The sequence below is a fragment of the Macaca mulatta genome, chromosome 20 (genome assembly GCF_049350105.2).
Source record: "Macaca mulatta isolate MMU2019108-1 chromosome 20, T2T-MMU8v2.0, whole genome shotgun sequence".
Lineage (NCBI taxonomy): Eukaryota > Metazoa > Chordata > Mammalia > Primates > Cercopithecidae > Macaca > Macaca mulatta.
In genome coordinates, this window is record NC_133425.1 from 64,055,813 (window position 1) to 64,077,286 (window position 21,474).

At 47.2% G+C, this 21,474-nt stretch overlaps 1 protein-coding gene and 1 pseudogene across 2 annotated transcripts in view; one reads left to right on the plus strand and one right to left on the minus strand.

Moving 5' to 3' along the window:
• The window catches only part of ZFP90 (ZFP90 zinc finger protein), a 122,856-nt gene that overhangs the window by 9,814 nt on the left and 91,568 nt on the right, over positions 1 to 21,474 (plus strand). For both annotated transcript variants that reach the window (XM_077984442.1, XM_077984433.1), the window contains exon 2: positions 11,342 to 11,545. In XM_077984442.1, the coding sequence (XP_077840568.1) occupies positions 11,515 to 11,545 (31 nt within the window). In that variant the 5' untranslated portion in view covers positions 11,342 to 11,514. The remainder of the gene's footprint in view (positions 1 to 11,341; positions 11,546 to 21,474) is intronic.
• On the minus strand, positions 17,216 to 17,560 carry LOC100425182 (large ribosomal subunit protein eL33 pseudogene; annotated as a pseudogene).

Here is a 21,474-nt window from a genome sequence, read left to right on the forward strand (position 1 = left end):
TCACATGGAACTGAACTTTGCTTCTCCCTGTCAGTCCCACTCCTGTTTCTGCTTATGCTAGTAGCCCATTATGGCAGCTCCTGGTCTCCTATTCTTCTGGCTCAGTTCTCTACCCCATTTGTTCCCGGGGGCACTTCAAGTTCTTCCTCTAGGAACCTCTGAACCATTTTGTATCAGCTAAGTTCTTAGAAGAATCACTGCAGGTAGCTCTCCAGTTCTTTGTTTACTTTGACTCCAAAGGTTCTGGTATTCAGTTTGTCTTACTCCTGGCAGGGGCATGGCAAGAAATCATAAACATGACCACAAACTTTAGAAGCGGATTGGTAGAACGTTCTCTTTCCCCAAGAAAAATGGCAAGAAAACAAAACAGCAGAAACAGCACTACTACTACACTAAGAATTGTATTACTGAACAGGAATATTCTGTCTGCTCCTCAGACTAGAATGAAAGCTTCCTGAGAGCAGGTTTTGCTAATTTTGGTTACTTCTGAGTTCCCAGTGCCTAGAATGGTGCCTGGAGAACAGTAAATATTGAACTATTTGTTGAATGCGTTAACAGTACAATTCCACATCTGGTGCTACTTTCTTGTGTTATTAAATTGTTTGGGGGGAATAATGTGATCTCCGAAGTCCAATGCTTTGAATTTTGTTTTCCCTTATCTTACTAGCAATTTTTCTAATTTTTGTGTGATTTTGACTCATAAGAAGATAGCCTTAACAATATGTAAAGTACAGTGAATAAATAACTCTGCCTCTACAGCAATCTTTTTTTTTTTTTTTTTTTTTTTTTTTTTGAGACAGAGTTTTCCTCTTGCTGCCCAGGCTGGAGTGCAATGGTGCGATCTCATCTCACTGCAACATCTGCCTCCCCGGTTCAAGTGATTCTGTTGTCTCAGCCTCCTGACAAGCTGGGATTACAGGCGTGCACCACCACGCCTGGCTAGTTTTTGTATTTTTAGTCGAGACGGGGTTTCATCATATTGGTCAGACTGGTCTCGATTTCCTAACCTCAGGTGATCCACCTGCCTTGGCCTCCCAAAGTGCTAGGACTACAGGTGTGAGCCACTGCACCCAGGCTCTCTAAAGTAATTTCATCTGATTGTGTAACACTAAGTATAAATCTGAATTTGATTCAGCCTGATAAAGAGCAATATGCATGAGGTATTGGCTTTCTAGCCTTGTATCCTATGGAAAGACATTCTGACTTTCTGCTTTAAATTTCTAATTTGAATGCAGAATGTAAAATCATTAGGAAACAGCTAGGCAAGAGGAACTTCGTCTTTATACTTTTTTTTTTCTTTTCTTTCTTTTTTTTTCTTTTTTTTTTTTTTGAGACAGAATCTCATTCTGTCACTCAGGTTGGAGTGCAGTGATGTGATCTCAGTTCACTGCAAACTCTGCCTCCCAAGTTCAAGTGATTCTCCTGCCTCAGCCTCCCGAGTAGCTGGGATTACAGGCCTGTGCCACCACGCCCGGCTAATTTTTGTATTTTTAGTAGAAATGGGGTTTCATCATGTTGGCCAGGCTGGTCTCAAAGTCCTGACCACAGACGATCCACCTACCTTGGCCTCCCAAAGTGCTGGGATTACACGTGTGAGCCACCACGTCTGGCCCAGAATATTCATCTTAATATCAAAATAATTATTTTCAAGAAAAATCTTTAAGTGAAGTTGATGTCCAGGGTGATCAGTGCACAGGGACTTTATGAAAATGTTGGTTGAATGAATGTTGTTCACCCCCATCTCCAGGATGCCCTTGCTCAGGTCCTAGCAGGTCTGAAAAGGCATAGTGAGCCCACTAGGCTGAGAGGTAAATACATTAATATTCAGTGGGCCCCACCTATATACCAGGTAAGGTGCCAGGTGTTACCTACATAGCCTCAGTTTAATCTTTATACCCTACAAGGGTGCTTATTTTATAAGCAAGAAATGGGAGAATCATAGAAATTAGGGAACTTTCTTAAGGTCTGGAATAGGATAGAACCAAGATAGGAATCCTTCCTGATCTGTCTGAGGCTCTGCTCTCCTTATATACCATGTAGCCCCCCGAGGCCAGTTCACTCACCATTTTCTTAGAGACTGCATGGGGAATATGACCCACTTCTGTGTCCTGGGGACATGAAAGAAACTCCTCATGTCTGTCTTCCTTATTGAAGGCTGAAAGGGCAAGGTTTGTAGGACTCGATGGTGGGCACAGGAAGGCAGTATCTAGGAGGGTCTGGAGCAGCTCCTCATTCCCCAAGTGGGCCAAGCAGGCAGAGGAAGAGGAATGAACTCTGGTGAGCAAGAGTAGGTTGTCCCTCCAAAACTCATGTTGAAACTTAATCTCCAATGTAGCAATATTAAGAGGTGGAGGCTTTAAGGATGATTGGGTCATGAGGGCTCTGGATTAATGGGTTAACAGATTAATGGATTAATGTTATAAAAGCCAGTTTGGCTCTCAGTGCACCCCTCTTGCCCTGTGATGCCTTCTGCCATGTTATGACACAGCACAAGGCCCTCACCAGAAGGTGACCAGATGTGGCTTCCTGTTCTTGGACTTCCCAGCCTCCAGAACTGGAAGAAATACATTCTTTTCTTTATAAGTTACCCAGGTATTCAGGTATTCTTTCAGGTATTCAGTTATACCAAATATTCAGTATAACTGAATACTTTCAGGTATTCAGTTTTAGCAATAGAAAATGGGACTAAGAGCCCTGTCCCCATCTCAGGCAGGAAGTTTTCTGCATAGAGGCTGGAGATTAAGCCAGTGGACTGGAACCTCAAGTGAAGCTGGAATTGGGGCTGAGATTGCCCTGATTGTCCTCTGCCTTGCAAGTCAGGAAATCAGCCTGTCCTCTTTGAGCCTTGGCCTCCAGCACTGCCCGGATGATGGAGTCAGCCTAGATACACACCAGCTGTGCATCTTAAGCTCCTAGGCACATGCAGACCTCCACCTAGTTGGCCCAGCAAATCAGGGGTGATGAGCTCAGCTCCTACCCTGAAAACCAGAGCTTTGGAAGGTGCCTTCATTACTCCCTACCTTACCATTAAAGTGCCTACCCCCATCATGGTCTGGTGGAGCTGAAGCTCTCTCCCTTCTACTGCCACCCATGCCTCTTCCTGGAGCTCCCTCAGCCCCCTTTTCTGTGAATCTCTTGGGCAATGAGTTTCTTCATCTGTTGAGTAAGGAGTGGATAGAGGTGGGGGCTGCATCATCCTCATTCCTGCAAGTCTCAAATCTCATCTTTCTTGCCCATTTGTGGACCAGATTCTCCTGGAGGACTCACAGCTCATTGAAACCTCTTAAGATCCCTATCCTCAAATTTTCAAGCTGTCCAGTTCCCAGGACCTTGTGAGGCCAAATCTGAGGTCCTGTCTGCAGTTTGCATGCCCCCTCTGGCCTGGCTTTCCCATGGCCTCTGTCTTGGCCCTTTTCTGGCCCAAACTCCAGTTTGCTTCTGGAGAATTTTCCAACCCTTCTCCCCCAGCAGGCCTTGCAGCTAGGCATGTAGGCATAAAGTGTAATGTTGTCCCTCCCAAGCCCAAGTAGACCGTGACTTTTCATTGTATAAGGGGTACGTGACTTTTTGTCCCCAAACAGTGTTTTCCGGGCTGCAGGACCCTAAGGTACACTGGTCTTGAGACATGTCTGCTGATTTGACCCCAATCTGCAGTGCCACAACTATGCCCACCTTGGTTCTGTTCTTCCTCACTGCTGCCCACTCATAGTGCAGCCCTGTGGGCTGAGCAGCTGCTGGTTTAGATGTTCTTCACTGACCTTTGTCCAATTCTTGTCCCAGAAACTTCAGGGGAAACTGGACACCCATACTGTTACTGCTGGGGGCACCTTGGCATGCTGTGTGAGGAAAGGGATGGCCTTACCATATTACTACAGGATAACAACCATTTAGTATGGTTGTTGATATTTTCACTTGTTTTATCTTTCAAACTTTGCTCTTAGTCTGTTTATGGTTCAAGTTCAAGTTTCACTAGCTCCACTCAGCCATAAGTTGAGCGACCCTGGTTGAGGGAGCCACCATGGCTTTGTCAAACTCTCCAAAAACACAAAATTATAAGGTTCCAGATTATTCACAGATGTCCAGGAGTGGTTGTTAGCTTGGTAATTCAGTGACAGCATTGCAGTCCCTGAAGCAGATGTGGCCACTTCACCTTCCAAAGGGAGCCCACGATGTCTGTCTCTGTCTTATGCTATCCTCACAGCACCCTCAACTCTTGCTTCCAACACCCCTTACTTAGGGCACAGAGCAGGTGGGTGGGTGGGGGGAACTTCAGCTCTGGAGAGCTGGATTCCTTAAAGCAATTATAAATGGTTGCAAAAAGTAAATATGGTGTGAATTCATTATATACAGGCTTACCAAAGGAGCTAGAAGATGTGTTTCTCAGTGTTAACTAACAGTGGTCATCTCTGAGAAGTAATACACGCATCCTTCATTTCTTCTTTTGCTTCTTTGCTTTCTTTTTCTTTTGAGATGGAGTCTTGCTCTGTCACCGAGGCTGGCGTGCAGTGCATGATCTCGGCTCACTGCAACCTTTGCCTCCCAGGTTCAAGCGATTCTCCTGCCTCAGCCTCCCAAGTAGCTGGGATTACAGACACCTGCCACCACACCCAGCTAATTTTTGTATTTTTAGTAGACACTGGGTTTCACCATGTTGGCCAGGCTGATCTTGAACTCCTGACTTCAAGTGATCCACCTGTCTCAACCTCTCAAAGTGCTGGGATTACAGACATGAGCCACTGCGCCCGGCCACTTCTCTGCTTTTAATTTTTTTTGTCATGAATACGCATTTCTTTCCTTTTCTTTTTTTTAGAGACAGGGTCTCACTGTCACCCAGGCTGGAGTGCAGTGGCATGAACATGGCTCAGTGTAGCTTCAACCTCCTGGGCTCAAGCGATCCTCTCACCTCAGCCTCCTGAGTAGCTGGGACTACAGGCACACACCACCATGCCTGGCTAACTTCAAAATATTTTGTTGAGACAGGATCTCACTATGTTGCCCAGGCTGGTCTCAAACTCCTGGCTTCAAGAGATCCTCCTGCTTTCAGCTCCCAAAGTGCTGGGATTGTAGGTATGAGCCACCGCACCTGGCCAAAATTCTGCTTTTCTAGTAAGAAAAAAATAAAGGAGGCCGGGCACGGTGGCTCAAGCCTGTAATCCCAGCACTTTGGGAGGCCGAGACGGGTAGATCACGAGGTCAGGAGATCGAGACCATCCTGGCTAACACGGTGAAACCCCGTCTCTACTAAAAAATACAAAAAACTAGCCGGGCGAGGTGGCGGGCGCCTGTAGTCCCAGCTACTCGGGGGGCTGAGGCAGGAGAATGGCGTGAACCTGGGAGGCGGAGCTTGCAGTGAGCTGAGATCCGGCCACTGCACTCCAGCCTGGGTGACAGAGCGAGATTCTGTCTCAAAAAATATAATAAATAAATAAAAATAAATAAAGGAAACTGTAAACAGATCCTATCATTGGATATTTAAATAATTCTTTTTATAAGTATAAACAGTGCCAAGTAGAAATAATTGGCTAAAAATGACTTAAAAGTTATAAAACACACAAACTAAAAATAGACCCATAAACAAAATTCTGAAAAACTGAAAATTCCTTAAAGGTGTTTACCAGGGTTAGAAAACTGCTGGTGTCCAGCAGCATGTTCCCTATTCAAAAAGCAGTGGCAAGGCTGGGCATGGTGTCTCATGCCTGTAATCCCAGCACTTTGGGAGGCCAAAGTGAGTGGATCATCTGAGGTCAGGAGTTTGAGACCAGTCTGGACAGTATGGTGAAACCCCATCTCTACCAAAAATACAAAATTAGCTGGGTATGGTGGCAGGTGCCTGTAGTCCCAGCTACTTGGGAGGCTGAGACAGGAGAATTGCTTGAACCCAGGAGGCTGAGGCTGCAGTGAGCCGAGATCGTGCCACTGCACTCCAGTCTGGGTGACAGAGCCAGACCCCGCCTCAAAAAAAAAAAAAAAAAAAAGCAGTCGCTGGACATAATAGTTTTCAATCCAGTCAATTTTTCAGTAGGTCAATAGGTTAACCCAAATGCCACATTTGAGGAACTTATAAACTTTTCTTCTTAAGCACCTGCAGCAGCAGTTGCCTGCAGGGGCTGGGGTGGAAGTAGATAAGAATCTCATCCCGCTATGACTGACCTCTGGGTTTGTAGGGCAGACCTGATGCTATGCCAAGAGCTGAAGATTGGCAAGGCCGCGTGCTGATAGAAGGCACTTGACCCTGGTCAGTGACTCAGAGCAAGGTGGGGTGCAGGTTGCTACTTCAATGTTGAAAACATCAACTCCAGCCATTCTAAATGCTTTTCTATTTAACGTTTTTAAAGTTGTAACAGATAGTGATCTCTGTTAGAAAAGAGAACTGGCAAAGTCTCTTTTGTTTGTCAACCCCAGCTGTCCCTGAGCTGCTGTTGTCTAACCAGAGCTCTCAGTGGCCATAAGCCCCATGTCCAGCTGTACTTTCCCTGCCTACCCCAGTCAGGAATAATCCAGTCTTCCAGCTTCTCTGCGGGGCTTCGGGGCTGTGAAGTTCTACTGGGACAGAGGAAAATTAGCACCAGTACAGAGACATGGTTTCCAACTCAGCCAGCTCTTTGCTGGTCCTTTTACTTACACCTAATACACCTTAGGCTAGACTCTAATTCCATTCCCCCATGATGACTGTTTCCTGTGTGTCCAACTCTCCTCAAATTGTTCACCCCACTCCTATCTCTGTCTCCAGTGACCTTAATGTCTCCTTCCCTGGGAGAGTGAAGCACATCAGGTTCACTGCTCTTTTCTTTGCTTCTAACAGGATCCACATGGTATTTCCAAGACCAGTCTTCCCTCAAGCTCTCCCTCCCACACTCTCTGGCCTCCCCCAGGATCCAGTTCAATAAATTACCCCTCTTTCTCTGATTCTCTAATCCTTCCCTTGTGTGGTTCCTTTCCTTCACCCCACAAGCATAATTCTTTCTCATTCTGGAAAACCTTTACCTTCTCTCTCCTCAGAGTTCCCACCCTGCCCTTCACAAACTTCTTGAAAGGAGCCCGAATTTTGTGCCTCTATTTCCTCAGCTTCTTTTACTACCCACTAAGTCTGGATTCCATCCCCATCAGTCTACTGAAACTGTCCCCACTAAGGTTACCAGTGACTTCTTGTTGGATTATTAAATGACATATTTTTGATCTTCTCCTGAATTGACCTACCTCCTGATATTTGACCAGTTTCTGCAACTCCTTCTTAAAATTCTTATAATTTCATTAGCATTTCTGTTTCCTGATGCTTTCTAGCTGCCTCCTCTGACCTCTTGTCATCAGACCCATCCTAAATACCATTGTGCTTTGAATTTAGGCCTGACCCTGCTGCTCAGCCTTCCTGCCCATCAGCTTCCTTCCGTTAGCTTTTTAGTGAGAGGAGGTATGAGTGTGACCCATAGCTGCTCAGCAGAATTAAACCACTGGTCTCTCTGATTGCCTACAGAGCACATAGCCTTGACTCAAAGGAACAGATTACTAATGGTGGAAACTCAGGCATCGGGCCCTTGGTGGACTGGATGTAGGTAGGTCTTGTAGATGACTCCCATATTACCCCACAGGAGGCCAGGCCTTTCCCTGCTCCAAGACTCAGCCAACTTGGGGGACATAGAACTGTGGCCTGTAAAGGCTGGGTGCCCACAGGTCTGCTCCATATTACATTCCAGAGTCTTCCATGCTGACACATGGAGCTCTGATTGATTTGTCTTCATAGCTCTATGGTTTCCTGCTGCATGGATATGCTCCCATCTCCATTCTCTTGATGAACATTAAGATTATTTCCAGTTTTGAGGTATTTCCCATACTGCTGCCATAACACTCTCATGCTGGTCTCCTCTTGCACACATGCAGGGATTTCTCCAGGGTCTATGTGCATCTTGAATTTTACTGGTTAATGCCATGTTGCTCCCAAAGGCTGTACATTCCTACTGACATGCAACATCGTCCCCAACATTCTAGCCAAAGGAAAAGGCACAAGCCCTGCCTGCCTCAATTCAGATACCTACTTCCTTTTCTTTGCTACCAGGTTGCTAGGTGATGGTTGAACCTTCCACATGACTATGTGGAAAAGATACCAGACTCCCTATGCCTGGTTCCACCCTCACTTGGGCCCTCAGTGCTGTTTATCAGCCTTCTTGCTTGAGCCCTGCTGGGAGAAGTCCCCATACCCTACAGTGAGGCTATTTCTACTTTTTCTAGGATTGGCACTTTCTCTCTAAGTGCCTGCTTCCACGGCCAGCTACATAATATGTGGGACCCAGTGCCAATGAAAATGTAACGCCCCTTGTTCACGAAGCAGGAAAAAGCTTTTTCCTTTTCCCCCAGTCTCTCTCTACTTGTATGGTGGGTTTTTTTTGTTTTGTTTTTTTTTTTTTAATTTGCTATTTAATGCTGCTCTTCCTCGGGCACAAGAGATCCTTACAGCTCAAGTGCAGATCCTCTCAGTGCCTGAGGCTCTGCCCTCTGCTGAGCAGCCACTGGTCACATTCACACCTCCTCTCACTAAAAAGCTCACAGAGGGAAGCTGATGGGCAGGAAGGCTGAGAAGCATCGCTTCACACAGACGCCCAACCCTGATCCTTCCCGTATCTGCACCCAGACCCATGCCAGGATGGGTGCAGTCACTGGGTGGAGGGGCAGGTGGCCCAGAACTTGTCCCAGGGAGGTGGGGAGGTGGAGGGAGGTAGGACCTCAAGTGAATGGAGGCTCCCAGCTCCTGGCACGTGAATTTTACTAGTTAATAACAAGTTGCTGCTAAAGGCTGTACATTCGTACCAGCATGCAACGTATTTCTAACCAAAGGAAAAGGCGCAAGTCACACCTGCCTCAATTCAGATACCTACTTCCTTTTCTTTGCTAGGTGTTGTCCCATCAGATATCACTTAGAAAACACAAACTCAATGATAGAATTATTAAGGATTTCGAGATGGTGACTGAAGAGCATTAAACTTCAAGCTCAGGGTCCTGTGCAGCTGCCTGATTCACTCCTCAGACCCAGTGCCCAAGACCCCCCTCGCCTGTCATAGCCTGGATTCACTGGAGGCCCTGGTGCGTGTATATTGAGTTTCACTGGCACAGATGTCATGGTTTCTGCAAAAAGATCCCCAAATAATTGTTTGTGTCTATTTGGAGTTTGTATTTGTCCCTTTCTCCTCAGTGGCCTCAGCCACTTAACCTAATTCTTCTCTTTGTTTCTGTAGTGTAATAATAGTTTTGTTCGTGATGGTTACAGTCATGTCACTAAGGCTTCGGGTACCAAAATAATGTTTAAAACGATTTGATGGAAAAGTACAGAAATCCCACTGCAGACTAAGCTGGCTAAAGCTCTGTTTCGCTGATCCATTGTGTGGCTCCTTGTCTAATGTAGTGAAACATGAAGTGAACGTGATAACCACTAGTAAAAGTAAAGGTGATTTTTGACTAATGAAACTATATTCCAATCAAAATAATAATGTCATATTAAGAAATAGTGTAAAGTTACTTTCAAAATATTTCCAGATTTGTTTTTAAAACTATAAGACTATTTTCTCAACAAATATTATCGAGAATAGAAAAATCAATTTCACATTGTTTCATATGAGTAGAAGGCAATCTCTTCTTTTTTTTTTTTTTTTTTTTTTTTTTGAGACGGAGTCTCGCTCTGTCACCCAGGCTGGAGTGCAGTGGCCGGATCTCAGCTCACTGCAAGCTCCGCCTCCCGGGTTTACGCCATTCTCCTGCCTCAGCCTCCCGAGTAGCTGGGACTACAGGCGCCTGCCACCTCGCCCGGCTAGTTTTTTTGTATTTTTAGTAGAGACGGGGTTTCACCATGTTAGCCAGGATGGAATCTCTTCTTAACAAGAACTGAAATTGGCTTTGTGTCAGAATGAAAAATTTGAAAATAACTCCAGGATTTCCTGAGATTCAGCAGCTAAAGATTTTGTAAGAGAAATCCTGTTAATGTGTGTATAAATATTCTTGCTGTTTTAAAATCAATATTTGCCCAAAGAACGGCATTTCTAAAAATAAATTTGGTTTGTTTTGTTTTCTTTTTCTTTTCTTCATCTTTTAAAGTAATTGGGGCTGACATAGGGGTTTTTTTGTTTTTTTTGTTTTTCTATTCCTAGCCACTAAAACTTTCCAAAATGCTACGTTCTGTGCTGTTAGTGGTAGCGTTTGCAGAAAAAATAATAGATTGTAAAGGAAGCAACACGGAACACCCACGTTTTTGTTATTCGAAATGCAACTACACGTGTTTACAGTTCTGAACCATTTCCTCTGACAGCCTGGGGAGACAGACTTCTAATTTGTGTTTTGATAAACTGAGAGCGACAGAGCAGTTGTTGGCCCTGCTTGGAGGTGGAGTGATGGTGTGGTCAGAAGGGAAGCCTGGAAGTTACACTCACAGGGTGTGTGTTATGTGACCTTTGTTTAATACACATTCTTATTTTATCCTCACAACCATGCCACTTGGCACGTGGGGAAGCTGAGGTGCAGGGCAGGGTAGTCACTTGGCCAATGCCACAAGTGGAGAAGCTGCAGGGCCCGTCCAGCTGACACCACTCTGTCCCTCTCGAGAACAGCAGGGAATTGGGTGCTACTGAGCCCTGTGGTCTGGGGGAGGAAGCTGCGTGTTCTCTGAGGTCATGTATGCCTCTAGTCTGGTTCTCCTTTCTTTGTTCTCCTTTCAGTTGTCCTTGGTCACTCCACTTGATCACGTGGAGAGAATTGGCAGTTTTTGGAGGCAGTCCCTGAGTGCTCTGTGAGGGCTGAGGCTCCCCCAGCTGCAGAGCTTTAGGGGAAGTTCAGTTTATCTGATGGAAGAAGGTGAATGGCCCTGACAGCCTGTCCCCAGAGCTCAGCCCTCGGGGAGTGAGCGGTATTCAGTGGATGAGGCTCCCCCATGCAGCCTGACAAGAGCTGCGAGTGTCCTGCTGATCAGGAACCTGAGGCCAGGGAGAAGTGATCTGCCCAGGACCCCACAGCAGACTGTGTGGCAGAGTGTGGCTCCCGCACTGGGCTTCTGGCAGCCTTTGCTCCAATCAGCATGGGCCATGCAGCTGCAAATGGTTGTAGATGCCACTTGTAGGACTGCTGGGTGTTGGTATCTTGGCGTCATTCTCATTTGTTAGGAGCCTTGGAGCCACATTTTCCTTGGGAATTGATTATATGTTTCCCCAAACTAAATTCACTCACTGATATTTGAGATCTTGGGATGTTGAGTATTTGTCTCATGTCTCACCCCAACTTTGTTCTAGATTTGGGGTGAATAGGTGGGAGCAGTTCACCTGAAATTCCTTAGAACAAGACTTACTAACTATGTCTCTCTGGCCTGTAGGAGCTAAGGGACTTTCTGAAGACCCCAGGGCTGACATGCCCTGGGGATGATCCTGTCCAGCCAGGGCTACAAGGCGAGCTCCCACGGTCACTGTGGCTCTTCACCCTGCCAGCCTCTTCCACCTCTCTGGCTTGCGTGGCCCCGACCCTTCAGGGATCAGCAGCATTTCTGAGATGCCGAGGGACAGGAAGACAGTAAGCCCAGGTGAGAAAGATGCCGATTTGACAGTTGTCCCCAGCCACTTGCCTAGTTCCCTGCAGTCTTTCAGATTCCTGGCCCCAACCTCAGCTTAGACACTCTCGACACCTCTCATTCAGCTCCTGGGGTCTCCAGGAGGCTCCCCAGCCCCCAGCCTTGATTGCCCTCAGAACTCTGTCTCTTGAATCTGGAGCCAAACCTACTTCTAGTTCATGCCTGCCCAGCAGACCTGGGGCGCCTCCAGACCCAGCTCCTGAGTGGTCCCTGGTTTCTTACCGAAGTGTCAACCTTCTGATTTCCTGCATTTGGCCCACTTCTCTAGAGCCACATACTCCTTGTTCCTGTCTGGACCATCCCACGTCAAGTGGGGTCGAGGCCCGAAAGCAATGACTCTTACCTGTAATCCCAGCACTTAGGGAAGCTGAGGTGGGAGGATTGCTTGAGCCCAGGAGGTGGAGGCTGTAGTGAGCTATGGATCACTTGAGCTGAGTGATGGATCACTCGGCTGAGGCAGATGGATCGCTTGAGCTCAGGAGTTCGAGACCAGTCTGGGCAACATAGCAAAACCCTGTCTCTGCTAAAAATACAAAAATTAGCCGGGCATGGCGCACGCCTGTAGTCCCAGCTACTTGAGAGACTGAGGTGGGAGAATCGCTTGAAACCAGGGGTTGAAATCATGCCGCTGCACTCCAGCCTGGGGCACAGAGCGAGACTCTGTCTCAAAAATAATAATAAAAATAATAATTTAAAAAGTGGGATCATGGAAAGCCTTGTCAGGAACCACCAGCGAACCTCATACTTTGTCAGGTAGGTGTGGGGTGAGGCCAGACTTGGGTCAGGTGGGACCCCAATAGACAGAAGACGGGAGAGACAGCTGGACATGGGGCTACCCCAGAGCCAAGCCAAGGAAGCCCAACCCTGATGTGGGGTCCACAGCAGGGACACAGGTAACACAGTCAAGAAGGCTGAAGCCTATGAAGGGTGGCTAGGAGGGAGGTGGTGAGTGAAAAGCAGAAACCAGAAGCCAGCTGGAGCAGCTGAGGGGCTCTGGCTTCCGAGCATCTCAGATGGGGACTTGTGGGAAGGTAGCGTGGAGCCATAGTTCTGACTAGGGTCTGCCCCCTGGGCTGTGATGCACAGCATGGCCCCATCCTTAGCTGTCACCTCTATGCCCACTAGGGTTGCTCCTCCTCTGCCACCTATCAGGCCACCTTCTGAATCTTTCCACTCACTTGTACACTCTTGCTCTTCCCTGCAAGCCCAGCCTTTGCTCCCAGCCCAGGCTGCTGCACCTCTGGCCCCAGGCTGCTATAGGAGCTGCCCTTTTAGAAGAAGCTCTGATGTGACCTGCGACTTGGTTCAGGCCCTCTTGAAGCTTGGCCAGCCTTGGCTGCTTTCTGATCCCGGCCAGAATTCACACACATGTCCCTGTTTGGTTTTGGCCAAGGTCTCAGTGGCTTCAGTTGAGAATGTCTGGCCCTGCCCTGTCCTATCCTGAGTTCTCTCTCCCTTCACTAAGAGATGGAGTTCTGCAGTTCTACCTGGGCCACTTTTGGCACCCTATCTGGCCAGCCCTGCTCTTGCTTCATGATATCTCAGGGCTGATGCCACAGAGATGAAGCTGTGAAAACTTGAGGGCAAGGGCTTGTCCTTGTTTACCACTGAGTCCACAGTGTCAGCACTTAGTGGGCACACCGTAACTATTTGGATAGGGGCCTGAGCTCCCATCAAGGAGGTGGGTGGTCTCAGGGTCAGAACCGTGATTCCCCTCCACCTGGTGCCACTTAGATGCACACACCATTGTGGGATTCACAGCTTGCCTCAGGGCTCCAAGGATCGGTCTTAGATCTCAGATGCCTATGTCCTCCTCCATCTGACTCTGCAGTTAGCCTTAGTGCCCTGCTCATTTTCACACCCTTGTGTCCCCAGTTGCAGTGGCCAGGAGAGCTCTTCTGTTAAGATACAAGTGCATTTGTACTGGGGAGACGTGTGCTGTGGCAATGTGCTGTGCCTTGTGTAGGTGCTCATCCTGGGGAGAGGCCACTTCATTTTGCCCTGCTCACTGGGGTGGCCATTCTGGGCATATGGTTTCAATTAAAATGCATCAGCAGGATTTGCTAGGTTACTTGGCCAAGTGGTGTCACCTGATGTCTAATGGATGAGAGATCTAAACAACAGACCTTTCCCACCATTTGAGGAGCTGAGCTCGGTTAGGAGTGCCTGGGAGCATGGGAGGTGAGCTCAAAGTCTACGGAGCCGCTGTGCCAGGCTAGAGAGCAGGGCAAGTTCTGTGGAGTCAATGGAGGTCAGCGGGGCACCGAGAATGGCCTAGAGAGGAAGTGCAGATCTCCGCCACACACGCCCTTCTCCCGCCTCTGCAGCTTGGCCCCTTTCAAAGTCAGGGGAACTTCCTGAGGAAATGGAGCCCTAGCAGGGCCCAGAGGAAAGGATGGCTCTCACTAGACGTATCACCTTACTTCCCAGGCACATTTGAAAATCCCCCTGCAGGGAGTTTCCACAGACCAGATTATTTTGTGAATGCCCATGAGAGACTGTGTGATTAATTAATTAATTATTAATTAATTATTAATTATAATTAATTATTTTTTGAGATGGAGTCTCACTCTTTCGCCCAGGCTGGAGTGCAGTGGCACCATCTTGGCTCACTGCACTCTCTGCCTCCCAGGTTCAAGCGATTCTCCTGCCTCAGCCTCCCAAGTAGCTGGGATTACAGGCGCTGCTACCACACCCAGCTAATTTTTGTATTTTTAGTAGAGACGTGGTTTCACCATATTGGCTGGGCTGGTCTCAAACTCTTGACCTCAGGTGATACAGCTGCCTCGGCCTCCCAAAGTGCTGGGATTACAGACCTAAGCCACCGTGCCTGGCTCAAGTGTCTGATTTAAAGGAACACCCAGGACACTTATTCATCAAATGACTTATTCCTTTGTCACATAAGTGTCATATAACCCAACACGTATGTCCATTTTGTGGTTGGATTTTTTTTTAAACTAGTCAAGTGCAGTGGCAAGAAGGGGGAAAGAGTAGAACAAGGAGTTCAACCTGTAACTGACAGTGAGCAATCAACTGAGATAACACACTACCTTCGAACCAGCCCATGTGGTTGGATTTTTGAATCAAGCTTTTCTTTAGTAAGAGTAACGCTATCAAGGAAAATCCACAGGGGTGAGGGCAGATCATAGAGGTTGGCAGGACCAGCATCAAAGTGAAGGATTGCATGTGTAAGCTAGTCCATACTTTGGTTTACACAAATCTATGGGAACCATCACTACCGAAGGCCCTCATGGTGCTTGAATGCAACAGAAATGAGCTTCATCATGTTGAATCAAGTGTTTGGCCTCCGAAAGTCAAGACTTGGTGGCCACGCAGGATTCTGGCCTGGCTTCTAGAAGGGAGAGCTCCAGCTCTGGCTTAGCAAGGGTTGTCAGCCTCGGGGTGCCTCAACCAGAATGATGGTGACCAAGACCACAGAGACTTCAGTCAGGTCAGTGTGGTAAACATTGGAATCTAGGTTCAGCAACATTGGAATCTTGGAGGAGCACCTGGCACACAGCATTGGCTTCCTCGCTCCAGAAGTAAATGGTTCTCTGTAGATTACATAAGGATCATCTTGTCCGACAGCCCCAACTTGAAGGGTGAGCCCTGGGGGTTCAGTTCCTTCGCAGTCAAGTGTAGCTCACCATCTCACCTCTGCCTTATCCTGTTCCTCAGCAGTGCTGGGAGTCTTCCTGGAGTGAGTCACCATGAATTCTACAAACAAGGTAGAAATGACAGTGGTGTTATTGCCCCACAGTTGGGTAGACTCCCCCAAGATCCAGATGTGATCAGCCCTGGTCCTAATGATAGACCGGCCCCTCTCCTACCACCCACGGAAGCTGCCTCATCATTGCCATTATCCACTTTCTCAACAGGAGAGACTTGATACAGAAGGCACAGTCCCTGCCCTCAAAGAACCTGGGACAAGTTGGGGAGGTGTAACTGAGTTGGTAAAGAACCCCTGGGTGGTAGAGGAGAGTGAATTCATAGATTCTGTAGATAAACCCTAAGGAGTGACTGGTTGTCCCCCTGGGGCCAAGAGCTACTGCCTCCCTCCCGTCCTCCTTTTGCACAGTTTTATTGAGCATAATTGATATACAGTAAACTGCACACTTTGATGGATTTTTGACATACGTCTGCCCTGTGAAACCAGCACCACAGTGGACAATGACTATCTCCATCACTCATTTCCTTGTACCCCTGGAAATCCTTGCTTGCTGCCCTCCTGCCCCCAGTCAACCACTGATCTGCTGTCAGTCACTATGGATTAGTTCACATTTTCTAGAATTGTATGTATGTAGAATCATGCAGTATGTACACTTTTTTGGGTCTGTCTTCTTTCACTCAATGTCATTGTTTTAAGACTCATCCATATCATTGTATAAACAGTTTGTTCCTTTCTATTGCTGAGTAGTATTCCATTATATGAATATACCACAATTTGTTTATCCATTCATTAGTCAGTGGACTTTGAGTTCTTTCTAGTTTGGGGGCTATTACGAATAAAGTTGCTATGACTGTTCACTCACAAGTATTTATGTGAATATATGCTTTTATTTCTCTTGGCAAAGTACCTAGAAATCGAATAACTGGCGTATGTTCAACTTTTTTTTTTTTTTGAAACCGAGTCTTGCTCTGTCGCCCAGGCTGGAGTGCAGTGGCACGATCTCAGCTCACTGGAAGCTCCACCACCTGAGTTCATGCCATTCTCCTGCCTCAGCCTTCCAAGTAGCTGGGACTATAGGCACCTGCCACCACACCTGGCTAATCTTTTGTATTTTTAGTAGAGACAGGGTTTCACCGTGTTAGCCAGGATGGTCTCGATCTCCTGACCTCGTGATCCACCCACCTTGGCCTCCCAAAGTGCTAGGATTACAGGCGTGAGCCACTGCACCCAGCCGTATGTTCAACTTTTAAAGAAACTGCCAACTGTTTTCCAAAGTGGTTGAACCATTTTCTATCCACACCAGCTGTTTATGAGAGTTGCAGCTGCTCTATATCCCTGTCAACACAAGGTATGGTCAGTCTTTTTAATTTTAGCCATTCTAGTGGGTGTGTAGTAGTATCTCATTGTAATTTTAATTTGTACTTCTCTAATGACTAATGATGTTGAGCATCTTTTCATATGCTTACTTGCCATCCAAACATCTTGTTTGGTGAAGTGTCTCTTCAAATTCTTTACCCTTTTTATTGGTTTTGTTTTTGTATTTTGAGACAGTTTTGCTCTGTCTCCCAGGCTGGAGAGCAGTGGCACCATCTCAGCTCACTGAAACCTCTGCCTCTGGGTTCAAGACATTCTCATGCCTCAGCCTCCCAACTACCTGCGATTACAGGTGCCCACGACCACACCTGGCTAATTTTTGTATTTTTAGTAGAGACAGGGTTTCACCATGTTGGCCAGGCTGGCCTTGAACTCCTGACCTCAACTGATCCTCCCACCTCGGCCTCCCAAAGTGCTGGGACTACAGGTGTGAGCCACTGCACTTGGCCCATACTTCTTCATTTTTGTAGCAGTGCATTTTGAAGCACAAAAGTTTTAAATCTTTTTCATTTTTATTTTATTTTATTTATTTTTTACAAGAGCACAAATCCATGTTTATTTATTGACTTTTCATTAGTTTAAATCCTTGAGGGGTACAGCATCACTCGGATTCTGTGTCCCCATGACAGGCTTCCTGCCTTAGCAGGATGATTCCTTCGGAACTTGGTATGAAACATGCCACTGTTTCCATGGGCTTGAGTTACCTTTCCCCAGATTACTCTGGTTTTGTTTTGTTTGCCGCCAGGAGTCACTGTGTTGTTCTTTGCTTTGTATACATAAGTGCGTCTCTTGTCCAAATAGAATTCTGTTTCATCTCGGGCATAATCATCTTTAATTTTAAGAAGAGCTGTGTGCTCCCTTTGGTTCTGGAGACCCCGCTTATACCCAGCAAAAATGGCCTTGGACCACAGCCTTCCAGACATATTTTCTTTTAGAAGTCCTGTTCCCAGTAGGCTTCCACATGATCCAAGATGGCAGGAAGCTATTTTTATTTTTATTTTTTTGAGATGGACTCTTACTCTGTTGCCTAGGCTGGAGTGCAGTGGCATGATCTCAGCTCCAGAGTTCACGTAATTCTTGTGCTTCAGCTTCCCATGTAGCTGGGATTACAGGTGCATGCCACCACACCCAGCTAATTTTTGTATTTTTAGTAGAGACAGGGTTTCACCATGTTGGCCAGGTTGGTCTTGAACTCCTGACCTCAAGTGATCCGCCCACTTGGCCACCCAAAATGCTAAGATTACAGGCATGAGCCACTGTACCCGGCCCACAAAAGTTTTAAATCATGATGATGATTTTTAGATCAAGGTATTGATGTTTATCTTTACAGCTTGTGCTTTTTGTGTACTTTTAGGAAATCTTTGTAAATCCAAAGCCACAAAGAATTTCTCCTATGTTCTCTTCTGGTTGTTTTATAGTTTTAGTTCTTACATTTAGGTCCATGATTCATTTTGGGTTAATTGTTGTCTATGGTATGAGGTAAGGGTCTCGGTTCAGTCATTTTCTTTTTAAGATTCCTGGTGCTCTGAGTCAGTATTCTGCCCTCTCCCCACTACACCTCTGTCTCCACCTCTTAATCAAGCTGCCATCTATTCCAGTCTCTGATGTCTCCTATAATACATTCTTCAGCCTCTGACCTCCTGCTGTACACTTAAGCACTTGGTGGGGACAGAGATCCCTCTCACCCTGCTCTGGATGTCATGGAGCCTCATTTGGTGTTGGTCACAGAGGCAAAGACTAGATGGCATACCTTTGAGGCCATTCTACTCTTGATGGCTGTTTATTTCTGGTGACAATTTGCCATCCCATGTATTCATCTGCAGCAGTGACTGCCAAAGGATATGGAAGTTCCCACAGGGAGAGAAAAACAACCAGATGTCAGCTGGCCTGATACCCTTGTTGGCACGTGCATACACCCCTGTGCATGAAAGGTATGCAGCCTTCCAGAGTGAGGGCAGATGTTGTCTTCATTTTAGGAGTGAGAAAACTGGGATTTCACAAGATCCAGTGGCCTGCTTAAGGTCACTTAACTGGCTTATCACACAGGACCTGACTCCAGAACATGCCTCGACCTCTGGGCTGCACTGCCAGGCCCCTGGCTGTCACTGTTGTAGAAAGGCCTGGGCTCAGACCTCCTGCTCCCAGGACAGAAGTCTCCACCCTGTAAATGCTGCAAGTTGCATGTGGAATTTTCCTACCACCAAGGCAAAATGCAGCCCTACATTCTTTTATGGTTTCAAAGGAAAGGAACTTCAATGGATGAGGAGTTTCAAAGGGTGTATTTAAGTCTTGGGTGCAAGTCAAAGAACTAGGTTTGGGAGGGGCTGGTTGGCCCCTTTTCAAATGGATCCAGGCTTTATTTTTTTCTTCTGCCCTTTGTTGGGTCTAGAAAGGGAGTGCTCCTGGAGGGTTTGGGTGTCAGTTCACAGCACCAAGGCTGTGGAGGAGAGGAAGTAAAGGCTGCCTGGATGTACCTTCCTTCAGTTCTGCTTGCAGCAGGCCCTCCACAATGCCTTGCTGACCCCTTCAGGACCTAAGTTTCTCAACCTGGCCAATTTCCAAACTTTTTCCCAGCCTTTTCATTCGGGTCTCTGTCCACCCAGCCAGGGTGGACACCCACACCCTTTACTAGGTGCATACCCTTCTCCTAACCCTCAGCTCTGCATGCGCGAATGCCCTTCCTCTCAGGAGACCAAGACCCAGCTTGGATCCCAGTTTCTGTGAGGTGAGCAGGCCTGTTTCCTGCCCTGTCACCCCTCAGGCTTGGCCACCCTTCCATGTGCTAAGCCTGTCTGCAAGGCTCAGTCTTGCAAAACCTCTTCACCTGTGACCTGAAACTGGTAATTAAGCATCATCTCATTTCCCTCTGCATAGCTTTCCCATGTGTCTTATCTTCCCACTTAAATTGTAAACTCCTGGGCACAGACAAGTCTGACTCTTCCTCATTCCATCATATCTCCTCTTCATCTGGCATCCTCCACACCGCCCAAATCTATATGGATTGTTATTGTTGTTGTTTTTGAGACAGAGTCTTGCTCTGTTGCCCAGGCTGGAGTGCAGTGATGTGATCTTGGCTCACTGCAACCTCCGCCTCCCGGGTTCAAGTGATTCTCATGCCTCAGCCTCCTAAGTAGCTGGGACTACCGGTGAGCACCACCACGCCTGGCTAATTTTTTTGTATTTTTAGTACAGATGGGATTTCGCCATGTTTCCCAGGCTGATCTTGAACTCCTGAGCTCAGGCAATCCACCCACCTTGACCTCCCAAAATGCTGGGATTACAGGTGTGAGCCACTGCACCCGGCCAGTATGGATTGTCTCAGTGTGATTTGCCCAGGTCCAAGTTTTGGCAGGAGAAGGTGGGAGGTTTGCAAGCTGCAGTTTACAGTTTTCCTATAAGTTCTGGGAAGGACACTGACAGTGAGATGCATGCCCCTGTCAGGGATGGAGGCTTGGGGTTAATAAAGCTGGCATTCATTTCTGAAGGTAAGAGAAATAAGAGCGTCCACCGAAAAGAGGTCCTGAGCTCAGAGCTTACACCTCCCGGGAGCGCCTCTGCCCACAAGAATGTCTCCTTTGCACCATACACAGAAAGGGTACGTGGCTGGGATGATTACACAGCACATGCACAAATGCCCCACGTGCCAAGCTCCGGAAAACGTGCCACATCCTCTAAGCTGTGCTGCTCGGGAAAGGATCTGCTTGTGTGCAGCTTCTACCTGTCTGCGTGAACTGGATTGAAAGAATTCAGAAAACATGCGTGCCGTGCACAGTACGGGGCACTTCTGAGGAGCTGAGAATGAATCAGGCTTGGTCTCGGCTACCAATTAACTTGCTGCCCACTAGAGAAGGTGACACATGAACATGCTTGAGTGTAATGCAAGGCTCTGACAATCATTAAAGGAAGGAGATCTTCCCTGGGGAGGAGACATTTAGGACAAGACTTCTGGAAGGATAGAAATGAGAGAAGGAAATTTCAGGAGGAGGAACATGTGTGAGCAAAGGTAGGGAGTGGAGATCAACAAGGGCATGCTCAGGGGACAACAAATGGCCTGTGTTGCCTAATATAGGTGAATATAGGGATGATGAGGCTAAGATATTGGCTTGGGATCAATTTATCAACATCCTTGAAAGCCAACTTAATGCTTTATGGGCATGACCTCTCTGAGTCAGACACGTAGATCTAGCTTTACTGCTTCATAGATGGGCAACCTTGGGCAAGTTGGTTCCTCTCTCAAAGCCTCAGTTTCCTCATCAGTAAAACCAACTCAAAGGGTAGCTGTAAGGAGTAAGTGAAGATATTGCTTGTGATGTGCACAGTAGGTGCCTGCATACAGTAAGTGCCCAACAGATGATCATTGTTAATGTTGTCTGTTCAGACTCTGGGCCTTCTCATAGGATGGATCATTTCTGAGCCAAAGAGAAGCATGGCCTCAGCATTCTTAAAGGGTGGATCAGAAGAGTCAGGTGGCGTCAGGAAGACCAGTTGTGAGGCTGTTGCAAAGGCCCAGGTGAGAGCTTACAAGTTCAGAATCCAGGCACCAGTAGAACTGGGGTAAAGAGGAGAGGGGAGGTGGGTCAACAGTACTAGCAGGTATCAAACTTCAAGACAGGGTTAGGCAAAACCCAGGTGACTGTGACAGAAGTACAGACACTTAAGAGGGCCACACATAGTCATTAGCTCATCGCCCAGGATAAGCCCCTGCCATAGTCTGAGTCTCTGGCCTCAGGGATCCCAGCATTGAGCGGGGAGCAGAGGAAGTGGTGGGTGTGAAGCCTGGTGGTGCTCAGACAGGTACAATAGACAAGTAGTGCTGGGGGCTGTGTCAGGAGACAGT